Consider the following 25,970-nt stretch of genomic DNA (forward strand, 5'->3'; position numbering starts at 1 on the left):
TCATACTAGGGCAAAGAAATAGGAGGGAAACATCCTCTGGTCGTGAAATGATAAGGAAATGAACAAGTTCATTGCCATCCAGTGTGTCAAGGTTGAGGATTTGGTAACAAGGCCAGAGCTGGGAAGGCAGGCAGCCGAATCCCAGCTGGGCTCGCCCGCGTGACCTATGCTGTACAAGTCAATCTTGCTAGAGCTGTGGCTACCACTCAGGCCACTGAAACTACGTGAGCGCTGTAGTGAACAGCAGGCCCGGTATATAAGGATAAAGCAAATTCACCTCCTAACCCCCTTTTAAATACAGTGGGGCCTTGACTTACGAGTTTAACTCAAATTACTCTGTCAACTCAATGGAAAAAATCGGCCAAGAGACAACTGGTATCTCAAAAAACTCGTTAGTCGGGACACTCATAAGTCAAGGCCCCACTGTACACTTGTTGGGACTTGTTTTTCCTCCTCCCCTGGATAAAAACCGAAGCAGTTCCTATGGCTTGTCTACTTATTCTCAGGTCAATATTTAATACATCATCTCATGTAATAGTTCTAACTTTGAAATTCATATTTGAGCTGGAGCCTCCCCTCCCGTTGCCCCAGCTCTGACTTACTGCCAGCTGTATCAGCTTCTCTCGTTCTCCTACTTTGGGCTTTTACTATTCCGCCTTTAGCTCACTAATATTTCCAGGAAAATTATTACTTGCACTGTTATGATGAACTGGTTGGCACTTTTTGGAACTGCCAGATTACTTGCAGGTTTATCTTTCTCTAGTGAGTGTACTCGTGAGATCCTTGGAGACCCCTGACTAGAGAAGGTCCTAGCAAAACATAGCCTTTGCCCAGATGGTTCAAAGAGACTGTGCTGAAGGGCCTGTTCATAGGGGTGTGTGTGCACAGGATTAATGAGATACGGAAGGAATGCTGTCACACACAGGTTTGAAACCATGAAAAGCCATTGGCACCCAGGTGTGAGGGGACAAGGGAAGGGAACAGTAGCACCAGAGTGCAGTGAGGGCTGAGAGAAGCCGCCCATAGTGTAGTCCTGGAAGGATGGAAACGCTGCCAAAGACACAATTCCAATGCAGGGAGGCAGTAGGAAGAAATATACCTAAAACATTCTCTTCTTACTCAGGGATTTCCTGCCAGTGCCTCACATTGGCCGAACACATCCGAGCCAGCAAGGGAGCTCAAATAATAGCGATCTCAGGAGACAGCCTGCTGGGGAGAATAACCGGTCTAGGATGACAAACAGAAGAACCGGTACACCCGTATCGCTGGGGCTCTCTCACCTCCAGGTCCCCTGAGGAAGGCAAGTGCATCTCTGTTATGACGAGTTGCTTACTCTTTCCTAACCCGCTGGGAGTTAATCCTGCAATGTTACCACTTCCCTGCGTTGGAAAACATACACCCTATACTAGTATAGAGGACCACAGAGAATACACATCCTTGACATATAATATTTACTATTTCATATACAACATATGATAGTTAACATCCTGCTACATATAATGCTTATTACATCACTGAGCCACTTAGAGCGAGGCATTGTGCTAAGATTCCCTGCGTGCATTTTCTTTAAACCTCACAATAGCTCATTGAGCCAGACATTCTCTTTAACTAAAGAGAATGATTGGGGAAGACAGAGGCTGATCCAGAGTGGTCACGTGACCTAAGCCACCAGACTGTCTTTCTCTTCCAGGCTGCCTCCGGGAACAGCAAAAATGGGGCTCGATTTATCATTTATTTGTTTGTTTTCCACTCTGCCTCCTCCTGGAAGTTGGGATCATCAGTAATTGAGCTTGGTTTTGCGAACAACTGAGCTTGGTTCTGATATCTGAGATTTCCAATGGGAACTGCTTTGCGTCAAGCTGGTTAAAGAAACCAAATCCCATGCGCCCTCCTTAATTGCTGGCTCTTGCTTTTATGTCATTGGATGTTTTATTGGGAGTCCTAAGGAACAACTGCCCTTCTCGTTCTCCCCAGAGGGAGAGCTCTTGATGTGTTAAGACAGAATGAAAAGGGTTTCCTTCTGGTAAATTCTGAAATGGTAATGTTCTGCTTTTGCCCAGAGATTGGTTTTCATCACAAACTGATTTCTTTCCTGATCTTTAGAGGAGCTAAATCTGGGCCTCTGCGTTCAGCCCTAGGGGGACCCTCCAGGGCCAGCCCAACACTGCACACAGCCTGTGTTTCCACTTACAAGTTTGCTCTCTTGGGGTTATTCCAAGTGGGGAGTGAAGATACCTGGCAACACTCTTCTGATGTCTTAACCAAGACATGCTCTGCAGAAGCAAGGCCAACTTACCTTGACTGAATAAGTAACAGGCCTTTTTTTTTTTTTAAGTGTTAACATAACTTTTTAAAAATTTATTTTTTTCCCTGGCTGGTTTGGCTCAGTGGATAGAGCATTGGCCTGTGAACTGAAGGGTCCTGGGTTCCATACCAGTCAAGGGCACATTCCCGGGTTGCAGGCTCAACCCCCAGCGGGGGGTATGTGGAAGGTAGCCAATCAGTGATTCTCTCTCATCATTGATGTTTCTATCTCTCTCTTCCTCTCTGAAATCAATAGAAATATTTTTTTAAATTTTATTTTCCAATTATAGTTGACATACAATTATAGCCCATGCTATCTGTTGTCCAATGCCTGAAAGCAGTCATTTCATATATTTTATTCAGCTTTAGAAATGTGTGTGTAGTAGAAACACCCACACACACACACACACACACACACACACACACACAATGTTCATAGTAGAAAGGAAAATATAGAACCAGTTACTCCTTCACGACCAAATGTGGAAATTCAGATGCCGGGAGCCGGTCCATCCTTGCTGCTTGACACAGTCGCTGCAGAGAAGAAACATCTGCACAGCATATGTTTCAAGGGACCTGGCGTATATGGCATACTGTTCTTAATATGTTTGCTCCCTTTAGCGCTATGTGTTTTAACCAAGGTCACCTTTCCGAGAAAGGTTGTTTTCCCAGGTAAGGATTTTTCCCTGAAGTTAAGGAGGGGATAAAACCTCTTAACTAAGTGCCAGGTGGGTAGTTAATCACTTTAACTACAAACAATCACCCTTAAGCTACATAATCTTTACTCCCTGGAATGGAGATAAGAAACGCCCTGACCTTTGCAATAGAAATTGACAGGATTAAAATCAACTGGTATAAATACAGATGTAACAAGACAACAAGACAGAGAACCTAGAGAGAGAACCAAGAGACAGGACTTGGCTGGAGATCCTAAACAGAACCAAGAGACAGGACTTGGCTGGAGATCCTACACAGAACCTAGAAACAGAACCTAGCGAGAGAACCTGGCTGAAGAACCTAGAGACAGAACCTAGAGACAGAACCTAGAGACAGGACTTGGCTGGAGATCCTACAGAGAACCTAGACACAGAACCTAGAAACAGAACCTAGCGAGAGAACCTGGCTGAAGAACCTAGAGACAGAACCTAGCAAGAGAACATGGCAAAAGATCCTGGACAGAACCTGGCTACAGAACTTCGCTGGAGAACCTAGACAGAACATGGCAAAAGAACCTGGATAGAACCTGGCAACCGAACCTGGCTGGAGAAACAGAACCTGGCTACAGAACTTGGCAAGAGAACCTAGACAGAACTTGGCTGGAGATCCTGAAGGGAGAACCTTGCTATGCTGATCAACTGAATGCTACCTCCGTGTCCTTCCTTCTTCGCCGACTCCGTCCACACCTTGGGGAACCCCTGGACCCGCTGGGGTTGGACCCCAGCATTCAGAGAACTCAGATCTTTTAAAAGAAGGAGCTCTTTTTACTGTTTCGTGCTTAATCTGTAATTATTAACTATAAATCCTATTGGAAGACAATATAAAGACATTGAGCTTATGCTATGCTTTGTAAGAAAGAAGTGCTCTGGTCATTCATTTTAAACAAGATGAGATCTCCTTCTAAAAGAAATAGCACTCATCTTGATCCAGGAAATGGGTCACATTTTTTTTAACAGTCTTCCTCCTCCATGCCCCATGTTAGTATATGGAGGGCTGGAGAGAGAGCCAGTTCTAGGCACCCCAAATAAGACTAGAAACCCTCACTGACTCAACCACCCTGAAGCTGTCTTGAGGTTGTGTGTTTTGGGGGAAGGGAGAATTAAGTAGCTGGATAAATAAAGAGCTCCAGCACTGAGGCCCATGTCTGCAGTGGAGCTCTCATAATAAACATAACACTAGGGAAAGAATTCCAAAACTTGAGTAACTATTAGTGAAAAGCCAGTTGATGGGGGGGTGGAGGGGGTCAACTGTAATGGTCAAAAGTCCTTCTCCTTTGTAAACAAAAATTAGATGTAAGTTTGGAGTTTCCACGGAAGGGAGTAAGAAACCCAAAAAGAGAAAAAAGGCATTTTCATAATAGATAAGAAGTAGATTCAGAATTTTGTTTTCTTTTTTTTTCTTTTTTTTTTTTTATTGCTTAAAGCATTACAAAGGGTATTACATATGTGTCCTTTTTTTTTCCCCCGCCCTTGACAATACCCCGGCTTCCCCTACCCCCCAGTGTCTTATGTCCATTGGTTATGCTCATATGCATGCATACAAGCCCTTCAGTTGATCTGTTAAGAATTTTGTTTTCTAATCCAAGGTGGTAAAGCAAAAAGAATCATTACACATCATGTGGTATGCTTCCTACCTAGGTATCTTTTTTTAATCCTCACCCCAGGAGAGAGAGAAAGAGAGAGAGAGAGAGAGAGAGAGAGAGAGAGAGAGAGAGAAGATATTGACTGGTTGCTCTCATGTGCCCCAACCAGGGATCTAACTCAAAACCCAGGTATGTGCCCTAACCAGGAACCAATCGGTAACCCTTCAGCACACAGGACGAACTTAACCAACTGAGCCACTCCAGCCAGCATATTAGGTATCCTGGATTAGACTTTTCCTTGCCTGAAATATGTTTCTCAAGGCCATATCACATGCCATTACCCCTACAAATTTTTATCTAAACTTTCAAATTTAAAAGGCAACCTGAGTCCTGGCTGGTTTGGCTTAGAGTGTCAGCCTGGGGACTGAAGGGTCCCAGGTTCAATTCCGGTCAAGGCACATGTCCAGGTTGTGGGCTCGATCCCCAGTAGGGGACGTGCAGGAGGCAGCCATTCAATGGTTCTCTTTCATCATTGATGTTTCTATCGCTCACCCTTCTTCTCTGAAATCAATAAAAATGTATTTTAAAAATAAATAAATAAAAGTCAACCTCTTCCTCCTCTCCTTCTGATTTCTCTTTGTACTTTATCTCTTCATGTCTTGTGGCAGTTGTCACTCTCTACATTGTATTATATTTATGGAATGTACATTTTATCCTTCTCACATAGCCCTGGGCTTCTCAGGATCACTCCTGTTTATATGCTCAGAATGCTTTGCAAATAAGAGGAGCTCAAAAGATGTATTTCTAGAAACAAAAACAAAAGAAAACCCACCAAAGTCATAGAAAAAAGAGATCAGATGTGTGGTTACCAGGGGTGAGAGTAGGGGAACAGGAATTATAGGAAAGTGGTCAAAAGAAATAAACTTTAAGTTATAAGATGAAAATTGTATTCGTGAAACCTATTTCATTTTATTAGCCAATGTCAACCCAATAAATTCAATTTTTAAAAAGATAAATAAATACTGGGGATATAAAGTGCATCTGAGGACTATAGTTAACACTGCTGCATGGTACATAGGAAAGTTGTTAAGAGAGTAGGTTCTAAGAGTTCTCATCACAAAGCAAAAATTATTTCTGTTTTCTTTTTTTCTATTGTTTCTATATGAGCTGATGGGTGTTACCTAAACACATGTGGTAATCATTTCATAATATATGTGAATCAAACCAGCATGTTGTACACCTTAAACTTATACAGAGCTGTATGTCAGTGACTTATCAATAACATTGGGGGGAAATGCTGCATGAATGAATGAAAATAGTGGCTCCAGCCCCAAATGGGTGTAATTTCTCATGGGACATCTCACTCAGATGAAGCTTGATTTTAAAATACCAAAACAATTTCAAATTTGCTATAGGACACACCAGCAACTTCTGCAGAAAAAAAAATCAAGGACCAAGCTAGGTGATTCAGTTTAGGTAAAAAATGAAAGTGCAATATAATAACACTAGCCTATAAAGTCCATTTTATAGGGGAAACATTAGGCACAGAGAGATTAATTAATTAGGTTTCATATAGTCAGAAAGTGTCTGAGCTCAAGATTTCAGACCTGTGTTCTTTTTTTTTTTAAATATATTTTTATTGATTTCAGAGAGGAAGGGAGAGGGAGAGATAGAAACATCAATGATGAGAGAGACTCACCCATCTGTTTTCTCCTTCACTCCCCACACTGGGGATCAAGCCTGCAACCAAGGCATGTGCCCTGACCAGGAATCGAACCGTGATCTCCTAGTTCATTGGTCGACGCTCAACCACTGGCTTTAGACCTGCACTCATCTTTTTTTTCTCTCTAGACCTGCACTCTTAACCACTATGTCCTAGTGCCTTCTTTGATGTGACTATCAATCTAATTTATAAAGCATAATGCCAAGCAGATCGTGAGTTATTTGATACCACAAAAATGCTATGTGTTATTACTAACATAAGTCCATGCAATGTTTATATTTAGTAAGACAAACTCAGGAGGAAGAAGATAAAGAGTAGAAAGCATAGCTCGCTACCAAGTTTTTGTAGTCCCAGTGCCTAGACCCCCGTCTAACATGAGCAGCCACATAGGCTAGTGACTAGGTAAGAAATGGGTTTTGGAATCAGGCAAATCTGAATTCAAGTCTTACTCTCACCACCTGCTCCTTGGGTTACTTTGTACAAGTTATTAGTTTTCTCTAGAATTTAGTTTTATCATCTCTAAAATGGAGATTCATATAGCACCTAGTTCCTAGTGTTGTTTGGAAGATTTAAGTATTCCAAGTATTTAAATATACCAAGTATACCAAGTATATTGCCTGGCACCTAGAAGCACTTGGTAAGTGGTAGTTTCTTCATTCGATGAATTAATTTACTATGTGGAATCCAGGCCTTTTCCTAATGGTGTCGGGGCTGAGGCAAAGGTGGTTAGGGGCAAGCAGGCTGGCGGGGGGTGGGGGGGGCAGTTGGGGGCTAGCAGGCTGGCAGACAGAGTGGTTAGGGGCAATCAGGCAGGCAGGCAGGTGCGCAGTTAGAAGCCAGGGGTCCCAGATTGCAAGAGGGATGTCCAAAGGGTCCCAGATTTGGAAAGGGACACCCCCACTCCCCCATGCACAAATTTCATGCAATGGACCACTAGTTCATCTATAAAAAGACTGGTGGCTCAGTTGATTGGTATCCCATACACCAAAAGGTCATGGGTTCGATTCCCAGTCAGGGCACATACCTGGGTTGCGGGTTCAATCCTTAGTTGATCTGCTTACAAGAAGCAACTAATCATTGTTTCTCTTCCACATTGATGTCTCTTTCTCTCTCTCTCTGCCTCTTCCTCTCTAAAATCAATAAACATATCCTCGGGTGAGGATTTAAAAAGGGAGAGCTAATCCTTCCCTCAAAGGGCTATTTTGAAGATGTTTTAAAATGCACTAAAGCACATGGGATCTCTGTCACTATGTCTGAAACACAGCAGGCACAAAATGAAAGAGAGCATCCGCCGTTCTCTCAGTCACATCAGCATGCAAGTTGGATTCAAGGCCAAATACCATCAACTAGAAAACATAATGAGCACCAATAGTTGAGAGACAATGAAATAGGCGAGCATTTTTGTTGATACACTTTGCTGGGATTAAGGCAGCTGGGCCTGTCTCTCATTGTGTCAGCGGATGAGTGAGGAGAAATGTGTTCCAAGTTCTGCATCAAAAAATGGTGCGTGCCAGGCCCAGCCTGGTTCCCAGCCTGCACACCCTTTCTACTGGCTCCCCACTCATTCCCAAGGGCAGGCTCAGTCCTCTTCCAGTTCCCAGAGCCAACCTTGACCTGGAGCCAGATGTGCTCAGATAACTCCAACTCCACATTTGGCTGCCAGTCTAATCCTGATCTATTGCCCAAGTCTTCATGGCTGGGCTTCTGCTTGCTTTCCTAACTGATTCCCTGCCCTACTGACCTGCTTCCTACTCTTCCCTGGCTTCCTTGTCATTCTGCCACACGCATCTGATACGAAGCCCACTGCCTTGTCACCTGGGCCCTGTTGCAAAGGCTTCCTGGTACATCATGTTTTCTTTAAAGGCCATACCTACATTACTCATCCTGTCCTTAGCTATGCTGATCTATCAGGTTCTTTCCTGGGAACTTTGAGAATTGAAACAGAGACAGAAAGTGGGAAGAGCCAACTCACCTCTGACAATGCTCAGATGAGAAGCCCACAGCTCTTCCTGTTTCTGAAGGATTGCCCTGTTGCCAACTTTCCTGAGACTCAGCTGTTCAGCTCTGTCTTCTTTGTGAGCTTTCACAATAAATCTCATTTTTGCTAAGTGAAAGATCTGTTCCTGGTGCTTGCACCTATATGAACTTTATCCAGTAAAGAGGATTAACCCAAAAAAAGTTATATATTTTTAAAATGTAAATAAGTTTTCAGATAATATATCGCAAGGAAACAGCAAAGTTAGATACAAGGCTCAAAAGACAACACTTTTTTTTTTTTTAGCTGCTCTATGAGTCAGAAATTTGCTGGCAAAAGAAAATAAGGAGAGAATGTTTTGCTTCACCTCCCTCTTATGTGGGCAGCAATATGGTAATAGCTAACCTGCTCAAACAATTTCAAAATATGAGAACAAGCACCTTTGAAAACACAGATATGAGTGGAGATTTATGGCTGACGCAGAAGCAAAGCATTGTTGACAGGGAAACCTAACACACATATTTGGAAGCAGAATTTTTATTCCTTCTTATGTGGGTGTATTCATTCAATTTAAACAACATTTCTTCCGTCTTATTTTTTTAAAAGGATGTAAAAGCTTTTAATTTAAAACACTAGGGAAAGAAAACAAATAAAACAGCATAACCTTAAGCCATCTTACAATAAAAAAAAAAATCCACTGTGAATTTTAACTTTAGAAACCTCCTCTGTGGAAAATTTAAGATAAGGCTGAAATGTCTTGACTGCCCCAGGCGATGGGCCGGTGACAGGATTTTATGTTTGTTTTCCATCCTTCCACGCGTCAGTGTCCTCCTCTTTAAAAGTAGAACAATAGTCCCCTCTTAGACATTCCACGCCATCTGATTATTATAAAATCCATTCTGACACTCAAATGAAAGAAGATAATCATAATTAGGTAAAATCAGTATCATTCAAATGTACCCTCTGATATTTGTCGTTACCTGGGAATTCAGTCCTCAATTTAATAGTTTCAAAACTTTTGTCTTCAATTCACCAAAGGATGACCAGATTTGGGGGGAATGGGTCATTCTACCAACACTGAGAAGAATCGTGCTTTTTGTAGACAGCTGTTGTTTCTGTCTGTCCATAACTGCCTCCCTTCCCTTGCAGAACTGTTCTTCTCCCATCCACTTGCCAACTTCGATTTTGAGTCTGATGGAGCAGCCAATCACAGGAACTAATCATGTGGCCACAAGATGATCTTGATCTGGCCAAATATAGTAGCTCATTCCTCCAGCCCCATTCATTGGTTCAAAGGAATGAGACACGATGTGATGGGCATGTGTCCCAAGATGGATTAAACTTTCTCTTGGGTTGCTGCTATTTGGAGCTAGATGAGAAGGGGCGTGCCTCTCGGATAACCAACGCTGGGGGGACATGAACATGAATCAGCCAGCAGCCATATAAAGTACACGTGCACATTACCAAACTTGGAAGGCTATTCAAAATATTTTAAAAGTTATTTTATTATGTTGGCATTTTGAGTGATTTTTTTTAAATCACTATAATTTAGTGCTATAATTTTTATTTTCAATTTTAAAAAACCTAACAGGCCAATTAAACTTTTGAGGTAATTAAGTATATAGGACAACTTATATAAAGTTTGCACAGAACAGTACAGATTGAAGTGGGAAAAACTGAACTGAGGGATATTGGTTTAATCTTAAATGATTTGGATGAACAGAGAAATACAATGACCACATTTTGTGCAGAAAAGGAGGCAGGCAAGAAGGTCAACTTGACAGGAGCAAGAAGTAAGTGTCGGCAGACAAATAAGTGGGCCAAAAACATAAGATTCATCTCTGAGAGTCTTTTTTTTTTACCTCAGAGAGGAAGGGAGAGGAAGAGAAGGACAGAAACATCAATGATGAGAGAGAATCATTGATTGCTGCTTTCTGATGCCAGAATCGAACCTGGGACCCTTCAGTCTGCAGGCCTACGCTCTATCCACTGAGCAAAACTGGCCAGGGCCATCTCCCAGAGTCTTGAGACTAAGGGAGGAGAGGACTCAGCATGGAATTGAGGTAAAGGGTACTAGAAAGGGAGCTTCTGCCCAGAGGCAGGGAGTGGGGAGAAGGAGGACTGGAGTGAGGGAGCCTTGTAGCAGACATATGTGCACTAGACATATTTACATGCCGCACTGGCTTCTGTCGATGTAAGCAAACTCTGTGTGTGCCCTACACCCTCTCCCTCCCCAGCACCTGGTTAGACCTGAGGTGGAGATAGGACAGGGCCATCTGAATGTTGACCAATGGCTTAGCATGGCCTGGAGCATAGGGTCTTTCCCAAACAAGGAATCCTGGGCCAATCTTCTCCTCTCTTTTTCTGCCTCTGACTTTTGCCCTCTCTCAGGAGATCCAGAGGGAAGTTTCTTGTAACTCCATGAGCTGATCTAAGTTACAAGGTAGACTGTAGGTCAGGGTTGCCAAATAAAACACAGGACAGTTCCATTCGGATTTCAGGTAAATGACAACAACATTTTTTCAGTATAAATATGTCCAGGTAGTGAATGGGATACACTTACACTAAGAAGTTATTTGTTCATTGTCATCTCTGGGATTCAGATTTAACTGGTTGCCCTGAGTTTTTTATTTGCCAAATCTGGCGACCTTGTCAAGAGCCCTTTTGCAGCATGTGAAAATGAAGTATGTGGGGCAAAGCAGTGCGGATCTCTCCTTTTCAGCCCTGAAGAGGAAGGCAGTCCACCGTCTCTGATGCTGGCAGACTAGGCCTGATGCTGCAGGTGTGTCTCCCGTCCTCTCTTTGCTGGAGCCCCACCAAGCTATTGGACAGCACCCACTGTTCCATCTGGGGAATCTTGGCTGCTCAGTCTTCCCTGACCAGACACACAGAGGCTCATCATTAGAGGTCAGACTGTAACTGTGTTAGACTTTATTCTTTATTCTATTACACACCCGGGAAAACCTTCCAGACTAGATCTTCAGAAGGAGGGCGTCTAATTTGCCTCCTGGCCCATTTCCTGCCAATGATAACATTTGCTGAGTGTACACTGCAGTTCTGTGTGTACAGTAAGAAGTTATTTTCTGAGCTTAGATAATAATTTGTGTGTATGTGATATGATGCAGGTAATAAGAGATTATTTTCTATACTGTTCAGATGAGAAGTAGATTTCGGTTTCATTATTTCCATTTTTAAACGTTTTTGCAAAGGAGTTCTGCTAATCAATACTTTCTCTAGTTTATTAGTCCAATAGTGTTTGCATGTGAATGTCTATGGATGACAGTTATTGTAGCACTTTGGCAGTGCACTAAATATTTTCCACTTTGAAATGTTTCTGTAGTGTGCGTGTGTTGGGTATACACACATACATTTTTACAGTGGTTGTATTCATTCATTGAAGAACAAAAATTAGTCATACTTTTTGCTCAGAATTTCATTGTCTCTACTTATTCAATTATTTTCTCTTTTTGCTTTGGAAATATTTATATTCATAAAGTGCATTTCAAAAAATATTGTCAATCATTAAAGCCTCTTAAATATACCACTGTTTTTCATGTCTGACAGATATGTGTGTTATGTATTAAAATGAACACACAAGTAGCAAACAGTAAATAAATTATTTAAACATGAAAAGAAAAAAAATTTTTTTTAAAAAAAGGAGGGAGTCTAGTGTCAATGCTCCCTCTCTCCCTCCTTCTTCAGCCCTTCTCTGGCTAATGTAACCTCTCTTTGAAGCCCCTGTTAAGCACCACCATGCCACCCACTCCCTCAGGAGCCCCTTGCCCTCCCTGTAGGAAGAGGACATTCATCCCTTCTGTGTTTGGCAGGGACTTGCAAACTAGAGCACCTAAGAGGCTGTACTTTGCTTATCGACACCTGACTTACAGAGAGTGATGTAATCCCTACTGTTATATGCACTTGACATTCTCAGATATGTACCCAGAAAGCAAGGCACACCCTCCAAGGTGAGTAGCATTTTCTCAGCCGCAATGTCTAATCACATACAGGGAAAGAATATTCTTCCTAAAAAATGGCCTTAATTTGACAAGTTGCAAAAGAGTAATTGTGTTGAGAAGGAATTGCTTTTCTTTCTTTTCTGGACCTAGCTTACATGTCCAAAAGTATATTTGCCTCTATTTATCATACTACAGGGTGGTTCCAGCTCAAATCAGATTCTTCTTTATTAAAAATCAAGTGAAATAAGTCAGTCAGGGAAAGACAAGTACCATATGATCTCACTTACATGTGGAATCTAATGAACAAAATAAACTGATGAACAAAATAGAACCAGAGGCATGGATATATGGGAGAGTCTGACAGAGGTTAGGGGGGAGGGCGTTGGGGTAGACTGGGTAAAAGAAGGTGAAGAGAGCAGCCAAAGACCATATATATATATAGCCCATGTATACAGACAACAGAGTGGTGAAGGCCAGAGGAGGGGTGGAGGGGACTGGGTGGAGGTGGGCAAATTGGGGGAGGGGGGGCGGGGACATCTGTAATGTGTCAACAACAAAACTGAGGCCTGCTAATATGTTGTGACTTGTCCAGGGGCACACTGACTCAATTATTTTTGTCCTACCATCACCAATTTTAAAAGGTAGAGGTGAGAGGCATCTGGGAAGCCTCTACATTGTCTTCAGTTTTTCTGTAAATCTAATAGTGTTCCAAAATAAAAGGGTTATTTAAAAAAAGAAGAAGAAGAAGTCTTCTCCCTTCTCAACATAGCTAGAAGGGGAGATTCCCCCACAATAAGCAGTGTACATAAGGAAGAAATGAGACCCCCCTGATAGAAAGGAAAGGAATAAAATGCAAAAAGCAATGCAAGAAAATGTAGTGTTGATTTCCGGCATCACATCCTGTGAACCCTCCGGTTCATGTTTTGGAGTTTCATAAGACCTACCTCTCTGTATCCTTATAGACATAAGTACAACTGAAGCATAGTAACCTCCATCTTATAAAAAAAAAACTGCTGTTTGAAATTTTAACCCTGCTATTTTGGCTTCTGTAAACACTTGCTTGCTTAAATAATAGGGAAAAGAAGACTACTCCCATTCCAGAGAGGCCATAAACCATGCCACAGACAGAGTTGTCAGTGCTGGCACCAGGCCCCTTCCCTGCACACAGGGCTTCTTTCTCAGAAGGTCCGGAAGTCTCGTTCCAAATTTTGAAAACAAAGATCTGGGAAAAGTATAAATAGGGAAGACTTCCTCCATGTTGGGGCCCAGAATTTGAGAAGCAATATTTCCTCTGAGCCTGCTAGCGTAATAAAAGACTCCAAATTAATGTGGCTTATTGATTAAGGCGTCTTCTGTTTTAGCTCGCTGATTTACAATACAACACAACCACCACCTTTATCTAGAAAAGGGCCAGCAAAAGGGCCAGAGAGTAAATGTTTCAGGCTTTGCAGGCCACACAGTCTCTTGCAACTACTCAACTCTGCTACCGTAACGCAAAAGCAGCCATATATAATATGAAAATGAATCAGCATGACTGTGCTCCAATAAAACTTTATTTATAAAAAACCAATGGTAATATCATTGTCCAATAAAAAAGAACCAGGACCCTTTGGAGAAATGGCTGATTCTAGACATTGGGCAAGGATTATGTGAGTCAGGAGCATCTTGTAGTGCCAGAAAGTAAGGAAGTGTTCAAAAACAAGAGGACAGAGAGCGAGTGAAAGGGACAGCGGAGCCAACAGGAAAAAGCTCCCAAAAGCCAAAGATGGAACAATTTGAGCAAAAAATAAGTAGTAGTTGTGTTAAAGTGTAGGCTAGGGAAGCTTTTGAAATCTGGCATACATCTTCGGTTTGGCTCAAATAAACTCATAAAAATTTTAAAAATAAATAAAGTGGAGGCTATTCAAGTATGGTGAAGGGGCAAATCAGGAGTTGACTGCCATTAAAAATATAGTGTATTACAGTTCCCAAGAGGGGGGACACCCCAGGCCACAGGGGGCCACATGAGGAAGCACTGGTGTTGATCAGGAGGCAGAAGGAGCAATGGGGGAGTGTGAGCCGGAGCCTTTACTGTGGTTCTATAGGAAGGATCAGGCACGGCATTAGCAGGTTTAGGATTGGCTATTATGTTAATTTCAGCAGCTATGGGTCATAGGTGCTGTCCCTAGTTGTCTGGTACCTGTCTGGACATGGCTAATTAGGGCTGGGGATTTGTAGTCCTGTGTATGAGAACCCGATAGAGAAGGGGGTAGGGATGCAGGCCCTGGATTGGTTGCCTGACATCTGAAAGGCCCACTCAGTGGAGAGTCCTTTACTATGTCTAGGAATTGCATGCCTAGGGAGGGGCAGTCTCCCCAGAGGCAGCAAGACCCAGATGCCCAAGAATCAGAAACACATGGCTGACACGGTAGTATTGGATGATAACCCAAAGCATAAAATAAATAGCCACGAGTCCACACCGTATAAATAAAAGATTGAATCTACACTAATAAAAGAGAAACATGGTAATTGGCGTATGACCGCTACCCTTCCCATTGGCTAATCAGCGTATCCTTATGCAAATTAACTGTCAGCCAAGATGGCGGCCGGCAGCCAGGCAGCTGGAAGCGAACATGAGGCTTGCTTGCTCCAGGGACTGCAGACTCCAACTCTCAGCCGACAGTTTGAAACTTTGTAACAAATATAGCCAGCCGGGATCTCAGATTATAGAACGGCAAACAAACCAGCAGCGGAGGCCTCAGAGCTAGAGCCAGAGCTAAAGCTGGCCCAGAATAAAAAAAAAGAAAAAAAGGAGTGGTTGGGAGATTCGGTCAATCGCCAGCCTGAAGGCAGCCCTCAGCCCCTCACCCAGACTGGCCAGGCACCCCAGTGGGGACCCCCACCCTGATCCAGGACACCCTTCAGGGCAAACCAGCCGGCCCCCAGGCCTCTATCCTATATAGTAAAGGGTAATATGCCTCCCAGCACCGGGATCAGCGGAGCCGGGAGGCCTCCTGGCACCGGATCAGCGTGACAGGGGGCAGTGCCCAAACCCCCTGATCGCTCTGCGGCTCTGTGTGTGACAGGGGGCGGCGTCCCAACCCCCTGATCCGCCCTGCTCTGTGTGTGACAGGGGGCGGTGCCCTAACTCCCCTATTGGCCCTACTCTGTGAGTAACAGGGGGGAGCTCCTCAACCCCCTGATCGGCCCTGCTCTGTGCATGACAGGGGTTAGCTCCCCAACCTCCTGATGGGCCCTGCTCTGTGCATGACAGGGGGGAGCTCCCCAACCCCCTGATGGGCCCTGCTCTGTGCGTGACAGGGTACGGAGCCCCAACCCCCCTGATGGGCCCTGCTCTGTGCGTGACAGGGTACGGAGCCCCAACCCCCCTGATGGGCCCTGCTCTGTGCGTGACAGTGGGTGGCACCGCAACCTCCCCATCAACCCTGCCTTGAGTGTGACAGGGGGCGGTGCCCCAACTCCCAATCGGCCCTACCCTGAGCGTGACCAGGGGCTGCACCTAGGGATTGGGCCTGCCCTCTGCCACCCGGGAGCAGGCCTAAGCCAGCAGGTCGTTATCTCCCGAGGGGTCCCAGACTGTGAGAGGGCACAGGCCGGGCTGAGGGACCCCCCCTTCCCCCCCCGAGTGCACAAATTTTTGTGCACCGGGCCTCTAGTATTTAAATAAATGGAGAAGAGACAACTCTCCCTTATAGAATTCCAAATTATTATGCAACCACTCCGCATTCTGTGGTAGACAGTTAGACAGGAGCAAAGCAAGGACGATGGTTCAGGTACAGAAGGTCACCAGGGCGAACCGCAGGTCCAGTCTGACCCCACTAGTCTAACAGCTGGTGCCTTTCTCGGCCCTGCCAACAATTCCAGGAGATGGAGTCTCCCCACTCGAGTATGAGCTGCACTCAGAGACTTACTTTCAAAGAGTACTGATACCGAATTTTTGGACTGGAACCTGGATTCTTTGTCCGCCGGAATCGAAGAATGAATCCACGGACAGAAAGTGATATAGCAAAGGTGGAGATTTATTGAAGAACAAGTACAGACTCCCACGTGGGGAGAGGGTAAGAGTCCCACAGAACTGACTCCCATGTAGGGAGAGGGAACAGTCCCCCTGAGTTCCTTTTCCCTATGGTTTATAAAGGCTGCAGTTCCTGTGTCCTGATATCCCCTCTGATTGGTCAATATTCCCCTTGGAATTGGTTACTATAGTGATTCCTGAGGCCCTCCTCCCTCACAGTCCTTCCATTCCTCTGGGTTTTCTTCTTTTCCATATGAATGAAGGGATTCCTTCCCTTTATTTTGTAAATATAGACCTTTCTTGGCTACTCCCAGTTCCCTTGTCTTATGGAGATGTAGCTGCACCTGGCTTCCTTGTGTTATGGAAATGTACCTTCTCCCAGTCTGCAGCCCCCCAGCTTTTCCATGGACCCCAATTCTAAAAAAAAAAAAAATCCCTAAGCCTGCCTATGTTCCCCCAAAATTCCTGCTTCAGTACAATATGGAAAGAAGGTGAGAAGTAACTTTACAGTGGAAAGATGCTTTTCTTCTGAGATGAGGGTAGAATCTTTTCAGAGAGTATTCTGTTATCTGATTCCACAGCTTCTAGCCTTTAATCATTTTATTCCATTAAGATAACTTAAGTAGATAAAAGAATGTTTGGATAATGCCGGCATCATCCTAAGATGTCCTGCTCCAAGCCTCCGTCCCCCCTCCAAAAAAATGACAGCTTCTCCCACTTTCTCCACGTTCACAGTCCCTGTAACCAAAAGGGGCTAGAAAGCTTTCTGATATTTTTTCTCTGATTCTATATCTCCTGCCAGTAGACTTTCTCACTCTCTTTGCTAATCCAAGATTTAAAACCCCTTACGATAGGCTTGGCTGGTGTGGCTCACTTGGGCTGGCCTGTAGTGTGTGGGTCAACCTATGAACCAGGAGGAGGTCACTGTTTGATTCTGGCCAGGGCACAAGCCCAGGTTCCGGACTCAATCCCCAGTAGGAGGAGTGTAGGAAGCAGCTAATCGATAATTCTCTCATCATTGATGTTTCTCTCTCTCCCTCTCCCTTCCTCTCTGAAATTAATACAAATATTTTTTAGAAATCACAACACCTTACAATAAATTTGGCATTGTCCTTGGAAAAAAACGAATTACTTCATTTTTACATATCAATGGAACTGAGATGATAGTGATGGGAGAACAAGGAACAGTAGAGGTTTCCTAAAGCAATTCATTGGAGGCAATTTAGAGAATAAAAAATCATTATGCAAATATAGGCCTATTAACAGTTATTCAGCCGTGAAAACAATCATTGCTCAGAATAGTGGAGGGCACTAGATTCAGGTTTTCCACCTCAGTTGCTAAGATTCTTTTTAATTAATGTAAGCCCTTTGAATGGTTATAAATCTTACTCCTCACTAAATGATTATTATTCTGCCAACTGCTTTTATGACTAAGAGTGCCCCAGCTGTCTTCCCTGTTCACACCATTCCCTTTCCGTCCATCCTCTACTCCTTTCTTTGGCAGAGAGGAAGCCCACGTGGTCCCCTGGCTTCTGGAAAGCAATTCTCCACCTGAACAAGCAATCCGTTGAAGCAGAGAATCCATGAACAACACGTAAGCAAAAAACTTCTCCTTCTTGTATCTTCAAGGAGTCCCCAACCATTTTGCTGAGAAGAGATGGCTAGTACTTATTTTTCCAAAGCCTTGCAATGTCTAAGGGGTGGATGAGGATTAGGCATTTGCCCTACCCCTTTCTCACTAGAAATGCCAGAGTTGGCTGTGGCAGCAGCTGTTTTACTGTTGGCTTCTCCAGGACCTTTCTTTGAACCTGGTGGGAATGCCTGCCCCACAATGCATAAGAAGGGTTGGGAAACCAACAGCCAGATAACAATTCATAATCTTGGTTTTTGTCACTACTCAGAATTCCTACTTTAAACCTATGTCACCACCTCAATCCCCAGAAAGGGGCTGGAGTGGGTCTGCCTTGGGTTGGCCTGTAGTGTTGAAAGGGCGAGGGCTAGGCCCTCCACCTTGCCCCAGGGTAAGGGCTACGTCCTCCATCTTACCTTGGCCACGTGCTTGGCAAGGACCTTCTTCCCGGAAGTCTAAGACTCTGCTAGCCACACCCAGGAACAAGACATCGACTTGCACCTGGCCAATCAGCAGAGCACAGTCCTTTCTCCTCCCCTTACTCCAACCCCCCCCCCCCTTAAAACCCGTCTCTAGGTGGGGTTCTGTCTCTCAGCCACTTGGTTTGCCGTTGTGTCGGTGAGTCTGGTGGACGGGGAGCTCAAGCTAGCTTGAAATATAAAGGACTCTTTGCTTTTGCATCCGACTGCTGGCTCCCTGTTGGTTTCTTGGGGATCCTGAAATCTGGGCATAACAATGTGTGGGGTTTTGGCTTCATGCAGGAAAGATTTCACAATGGGAGTCCAGGCAATTTGGAGAGTAGGATTACTAAAGCTTGCTTCTTCTATTCTAAGTCCTTCTTTGTTTCACTGTCCCCAGCTTTAATAAACATACTCTGAAGTCACTCCCACACAAAGACAAAAACCCATACACAACCGGCCGGCCCAAGGTAGACCTGCTCCAGGCTGGCCCCTTTCCAATAACATCTAGAAATGCTATAGGAAAGAAGTGAGCCACACTGGGCTGTGTGGACTCACTGAGAAGTAAAAGTCACAGTGGAAGAAGTTAGCCAAGGTGGAGCTGCTATTAGCTAGATGAAAAGTCAGAGAAAAGGGGGCCTCAGAGACAGATTCAGGGGGTTAGCCCAGGATGAGCTGCCACTGCCTAATGCTCCCCTGGTTGCAAGTTTCCTGAGGCTCTTTAGAGTTTAGGAGAAAAAAATAAAGATGCACTCCTGAGACAGAAGCAAAGCATGGGCGTGGCGTGCTCCAGAGAGAGCCCAAACTGGGTCTTTGTCTTGAGGGTTCTTATCTGACTTTTAAAGGCAGAGAATTTTATGAGAGGTCTTAGGGGAAGATCTCAGTAGACTATTCGTCAGCTTTCTGCTGATGTACCCAAATGACACTTATTCCCCTGATTTCATCCGTCCTTGGGTGTAGTTGGCACAAATGGCACCAATTGTATTTCTGTTATCTATCTCCCTGACTAGGGTGACTTAAGCTATTTACTCTCTGGTTGGGGAGAAGAAGCGAAAACCATTTACTCTAAAGTGTCCTTGGTCAGGGAAGATAGAATTTGGCAATTTACCAGATGGCTCTCAATGGCTTGGTCATTTACCCATCTGTCTCAGTTTCCCTTTTCCATTTGTCCTGACTTACTAACCCGTTTCACCCAATTGGGAAACATTAGGGTTTTTTTCTTCCTCAAGAATCGTACAAAGCTCACCCAGAATCAGAGAGACTATACCTGTACTGGGACCTTGGAGCCATTTTACCTCCTTTCTGTTGTTTGGCTCTAGTGCCAGGTCTAGCACTACTCTCATCTGTCAAATTTGCCACAAGCCCAGAAGCTACCTTTGCCATGGTCTTCACAGGGAGAAAGAAACCTTTCCTCTACCCTCTTATGGTCACTGGGGGCCTGTAAAATAAATTAAAAAAAAAAAAAAAAGCCAGCTTAGCAACAGGAAAGACAGATTTTTACTCATATGCGTATGACAAATAGAAGAGTTCACAGAAAAATATGACTTCAGAAAGCCCTTAGAATTTTGAGCTTATTTACCATCTTAATAGAAGGTGGGGAAGGGGAGAAGGGCAGTTACAGGAAAACAAATTACTTCCTAGTGGGGGGGGGGGGGGTGGGAAGGACGGGGAGTGGAGGAGGGAGAAAGGACACTTAAGAGAAAGCAAATTACTTCTGGGAAAGATAAATGGGCCCTTGGGAGAATAGATGGGAGTTTTGCAACAACATCTCTTTGGGTGTGGTGCCCCCTTCTAGTCAATGTTCCCTGGTTTCAGAGAAGGGCTTCATGACAATTCAGTGCTTTTGGCAGGCTCATCATTTAGGTAGATAAGGACGTTTAAGGGCGGGAGGGGGACCTATTCCCAAATGCCTTCAGTTCAAAATAATTTGTATGCTGCAGTTGCTATTCTGGGGCCCCTCAGCCTTATTCCAAGGATTGGCTGTTGACGGTAAGATTTAAGGGAGGGCTGTGTTGTGATGGCTGCTGGTACTCACTACAAACCCTTCCTATCTACTAATGCCTCAAGCCACGGCCACCTCTTGCTACACCTCACATTCTTCATTCTCTGGAGTGAGAGCTCCCCCTGTGGAGAGATTTGGACTAAATCGTACAGGCCCAGGGGTAGACTATTTGTCTTTTTTTTTTTTTTTACTTGTTTAAAGTATTACATATGTCTCCTTTCCCCCCCCCCCCCCATTGACCCCCCGCCCCCCGGCCACTCCCACCAGCAAGGGGAAGCCCCCACCACCCCAGTGTCTGTGTCCATTGGTTATGCTAATATGCATGCATACAAGTCCTTTGGTTGATCTCTAACCCTCCTTCCCCTGCAATTTTGTCTCTGGATCAATTCTTGTTCATCAAATTATGTTGATCATTATATCCCACATATGAGTGAGATCATGTGATATTTATCTTTGTCCGACTGGCTTATTTTGCTTAGCATAATGCTCCCCAGTTCCATCCATGCTGTTGCAAATGGTAAAAGTTCTTTTTTATAGCAGTGTAGTATTCCATTATGTAGATGTACCACAATTTTTTTAATCCACTCATCTGCTGATGGGCACTTAGGCTATTTCCAAATCTTAGCTATTATAAATTGTGCTGCTATGAACATAGGTGTGCATATATCCTTTCTGATTGGTGTTTCTGGTTTCTTGGGATATATTCCTAGTAGTGGGATTACTGGGTCAAATAGGAGCTCCATTTTTAGTTTTTTGAGGAAACTCCATACTGTTTTCCACAGTGGCTGCACCAAGAGAATATTAGGTTGAGATTCCAACTCTAACTAATTTAAGATTATATTGACTTAGGAATTAGCAAACCTAGGGAGGAAGATGACATCAGTCACAATTGTTCAAAGTCATGTAACTTCTCTTTTTCTCCATCTTCTGCTTTTGCTTATTTAAACTCTTGGCTTTCTTCCTTCTAACTCTTCCACTGGTCAACACAGGCTGTGTCCAGGGTGCATCCTTATATCCTCAGAAAGGAGGGAGAGTTTCTAGTTATAAATAAAATCCCAGAGGAGGATTCTGATTGGCTCTAGTCAAGTCACTTGCTCATCCTTGAGCCAATTACTGTGGCCAGAGAAGGAAGGGTTGTATGATTGGTAGCCACTCCAAAGGATCAAAAGTACTCGAGTAAGAAGGTAAGTTCTAAGAATCAGAATGTTAGGCAGACAAAAACAGCCGATATCTGTAAAGAGCAGGGCTCCTATAAAAGGACCTACAACCCTATTGTGAAATGGGGAATGGGCTTGAATAGACAGTTCTACAGAGAAGATATACAAATGGTCAATAAGCAAAAGATGCTCAAATCATTAATCATCATGGAAATGCAAATCAAAACCGCAAGATACCATTTCACAACCACTAAGATGGCTATAATGAAAATGTTAGATAATAAAAGTGTTGGCAAGGGTCTGGAGAAATCAGAATCCTCATATAATGCTAGTAGGAATGTAAAATGAGGCAGCTACTGTAGAAAGTTACTCAAAGTATTTAAGATAGAGTTACCATGTGACCCAGCAATTTCACTCCTAGATATATAGATACAGATAGAGATATAGATATGTGCAAGAGAAGTAGGAGCATCATTCATAATAGCCCAAAGTTGGAAACAACCTCTTGATGAATGGGAAAACAAAATACAATATCCATATAATGCAATGTTATTGGACCATTAAAAAAAAAGTACAAATACATGCTGCAATATGGATAAAGACTGAAAATATTATGCTAAGTGAAAGAAGCTTGTCACAGAACATCACGCATAGGATTCCATTTATACTGAATGCCCATAATACCATAGATCTATAGAGACAAAAAGACTAGTGGTTGGCTAGGGCTGGAGGAATTGGAACTGATAGCTGAAAGGAACAGGGTTTTTGGGGGAAGTGGTGCACATGTTCTCGAGTTATGATTGTTGGACAATTCTGCAAATATACTAAAAACCATGGAATGAACACTTCAAATGGGTGACGTATATGTGAATTATACCCCAATAAATAAATAATCAGGGCTTGCTGTGTGTCCTGCGAGACAGATTAAATTCCAATCCTGCTTCTGTATCCTAGCAGCTACCTCCATCCTCAAGAGCAACATCAACATCAGGATCCTGGCAACATTGTAATGTGTAACAATATATATACACTAGAGGCCCAGCACTGGTGGGGGCCCTAGCACCAGTGCATGATCAGGGCGGGGAGGGGCCGTGGGAGGGCTCCAGGGCGTGTCTGGCCGGTCTCCCTCAAACCCTATCAGCTGGACCCCAGCAGCAAGCTAACCTACCGGTCAGCGTGTCTGCCCCATCGTGGTCAGTGTATGTCATAGCTACTGGTCAACCGGTCGGAGGGACACTTAGCCTATTAGGCTTTTATTCTATAGGATTAGGGTTAATGATGTATAGTGCCTGATACACAGACGCTCAATAAACTCTATTGTTTGTGTGTGCAACACTGCATACGTGTATATACACACGCGAACATGGGGCGTTAGGAGTGGTTCTGGAGGAACCTGATGTGGGCCCCCATGTCTCTCAGGCCCCGGAGCAGCAGCGAGGCAGCAGCGCAGCCCACCAACTGCAGCGAAGGACAAGTCCGGCACCCGGGGGCGGAGGAAAGGGAAAGAGGGAGGCCCATGGGCGTGTGGAGGCCGCCCCAGCCAGCAGACAAGGATGCTACATAACTTTGGGGGCCGGGAACCAAAGCCGACCAGAGGTGGGGGAGATAGATAGCCACAATCGCTCCCCGCCCCGCCCCAGTAGAGAACAATGAGCTCAGCCCCACACACGGAGGCTCGAGGTGCCCCTGACCCGGGACCTGCCGGGAAATGTAGTGTCTGAAGCTCCGCCTGCGCAGTCCCGCCGTCCGCCGGCCAAGCCACGTGCAACTACAAGTCCCATCATGCTGCGCGAGACCTTGCTCCTCCGGCTTTTGCAGGCGAGGGAGTGGGGAGAACATGGCTGAAAGCAGTCAGGGCGTCCCAACGAGCAGCGGGGTTTGCAGCGAGCAGGACCCGGTCGCCAGCAGTGGCGGCTGCAACTTCCCAGAGTACGAGATGCCGGAGCTAAACACACGCGCTTTCCACGTGGGCGCCTTCGGGGAGCTGTGGCGTGACCGGCTGCGCGGGCAAGGGGATCTGTCGCTGAAGGAGCCGCCGGCATCCGAGCTGCCTGGGCAAGGAGGGGTCGCCGACCCCGGCTGGGACGATGCCGCGGTGGCACGGGATCTGGGCTGCGATCTGGAGGCAGCGACCGAGCTGAGGGCAGTTTGCGGGTGAGTGCGGGGCCGAGGGGCTCTTGTTTGGTGCCAACCCGGGTGCTGCTGGGCTCCTGCGCTCCCTGGGGCCCTTGCTTGGGGGTGGGGGTGCCAGAGGCTTACTCCGGGGGTCGGAGGAGGACCGCCCTTTCAAAGCTTTCGACCTGCGGGAGCTTTCCCGGAACACCGGGAGGAGGCCCGTGTTCCGAATGCATAATTCCTCCGTGTTGGATGGAAGGGCCGAGAGAGCTGCCTAAAAGATTAATTTTTCTAGTCGCTTTTTATTCAAGTGCTTGTTAATGTAGAAAAGCAGTTAGAGTCACAGCGACGTGCGCCTACCATTGACAGGTGCTTTGGCCATGGAGGAACCTTAGTAACGGTACGGCTGGAGGATGGAGCCGGAGGAGTGTTAAAACCTTGATTCACTGTGGTCTCTTTGGGGACCTTCCCAGTATGCTATTGCTGAAATTTCCTCCCCAGCGGCCTTGTTTCGAGTGAAAATACAAAAATGACTTTTAAAAAATATTTTTCTTCCTCCATTGAACAATGTTGGCCTCCTTTAATTGGCCATGCATGCTTTTATTTATTGAATATCCGCGCCGATGGTGCCTTGAATTCTAGCCTCCTCTGAGCGCCCGCTGGATTTTTATCTCCCTTAATTAGCTGGCGATGTATTTTGGGGCACTGCCCTGATTCACTAGGAACAAGATGTATGATTGCTTTGCCTTTTTTTGTTGTTTGTTTATTTTAGCCTTGATAAACTGCAGTGCCTTGAGGAGGACGAGGACCCAGAAGTCATCCCACAGGATACTGACCTAGTGACTTTGGGGTATGGAGGACCTTGCTTTTATTATGTGCTATTTTATTTAAATGTTTTTCAACATTATTCATAGGTTGATTGTTGTCATCCCGTCTCCTCAATTCAACCATCATTAACATTTTGTCTTATTTGCTTAACTGTGTGTCCTTTTCTGTTGCTAAACCCATTCAGTTGCAGATAGCCTATAGCTCCGAAAAGTATCATTCTCCTACATAGAGTGGGATTATAGCAACTGAGAAAATTAACGGTAAATACATAAGTTATCTAGTCCATATTCAATTTTGCGTTTCTTTTTAAAGGTACAACAATCTACTTAGATATCAGATGCAAGCTAAATATTTTGGTAGTGCCTCTCAAACTACCTGTTTTGTTTGTTTTTAAATTTTTGACATCCATACTTTTGTAAAATAGGAAAAGATGAATTGCTAGAAAAATGGTATTAAGAGATAAATGCAATAAAAGTCCAAAAGTTCAGGTATGCATTTTAACTCTGCCTTTTTCTTTTTCTTTTTTGAAACAAATCTGTTTCCCTTCCCTACTGCTAATATTTACCTTAGCAACCTTTGAAGCGCTATGGAAGGCTCCATCCGATATATTCATCGTGCTATCATCCGAACAAGCTCATTTACTAAGAAATTATCAAGGGCTCTCCCCTCTTTTATGGACACATTTCAGACTCCTTTCTTAGACCTTTGAAACCTTCCATGTATAAAGCTCAAATTTGCCTTCTAGATGCATTTTCAATCACTTTCTCTTTCAGATGTCAGGATGCGCATGGCCCCTGTCCCATCTGAAACTACCCCATCTTTGAGGCCCTAAGATTACTTTCCCCATTACTAAAACCCATCTCTGTCCCTTCTGGAATGTCTAGAAACACTTCCATTTCTAAAGTCTTCGAAGACACATTTGGGAATCCAGGCTCTTTCATCTGTGTATTGCCCTTAAGCTTATTATGCTGCTTTGCTCCCATTGGTGCTCTTTAACTATTGTTGATTGATTAGTTAGCTTTTTCTGAACTGCACATCTGGTGTGTCACTTTCCCTGCAAACCTTTCAATGGCTCTTAGGCAGAAGTCCTGGGTTCTTAGGTGGCTCACAAGGGCCTCTATAGAATGGGTCTTGCTGATCTTTTCAGCTGTCTCTGCAGAGCTCCAGCCACAGTACAGCTCGTTTTCAGTTCCTGAAATGTGCTCTCACTGCTGGCCTTTGCCTACCACACTTACTGTTCTTTGATAGGCCAAGGTTGCAGGTTTAGTCCCCAGGGAGAGCACATATAAATCAACCAATGAATGCATAAATAATTGAAACAACAAACTGATGTTTTTGTTTCTCTATATATACCTCTGCCCCCCTCCCCCCTCTCCAAAAATCAATAAATAAAACAATTAAATTTAAAAAGAATTTATTGTAATAGCAGGATACAAAATTGATACATGAAAAACAATATCCTTCATGTACACAAACAACAATTAGAGGACATGATGGTAGAGAAAATC

General features: G+C 44.3%; 1 protein-coding gene across 1 annotated transcript in view; it reads left to right on the top strand.

Annotated features, from left to right (window-relative positions):
• Positions 1-23,341: 23,341 nt before the first annotated feature.
• Positions 23,342-25,970, top strand: part of SNAPC3 (small nuclear RNA activating complex polypeptide 3) — a 44,006-nt gene continuing 41,377 nt past the window's right edge. The window contains exons 1-2 of the mRNA XM_070431710.1: positions 23,342-23,673; positions 24,407-24,484. Of these exons, the coding sequence (XP_070287811.1) occupies positions 23,357-23,673; positions 24,407-24,484 (395 nt within the window). The 5' untranslated portion in view covers positions 23,342-23,356. The remainder of the gene's footprint in view (positions 23,674-24,406; positions 24,485-25,970) is intronic.

This window comes from Myotis yumanensis, unplaced genomic scaffold, assembly GCF_028538775.1.
Source record: "Myotis yumanensis isolate MYYU_CA2020_CCGP unplaced genomic scaffold, mMyoYum1.0.hap1 SCAF_12, whole genome shotgun sequence".
In the NCBI taxonomy this organism is placed as follows: domain Eukaryota; kingdom Metazoa; phylum Chordata; class Mammalia; order Chiroptera; family Vespertilionidae; genus Myotis; species Myotis yumanensis.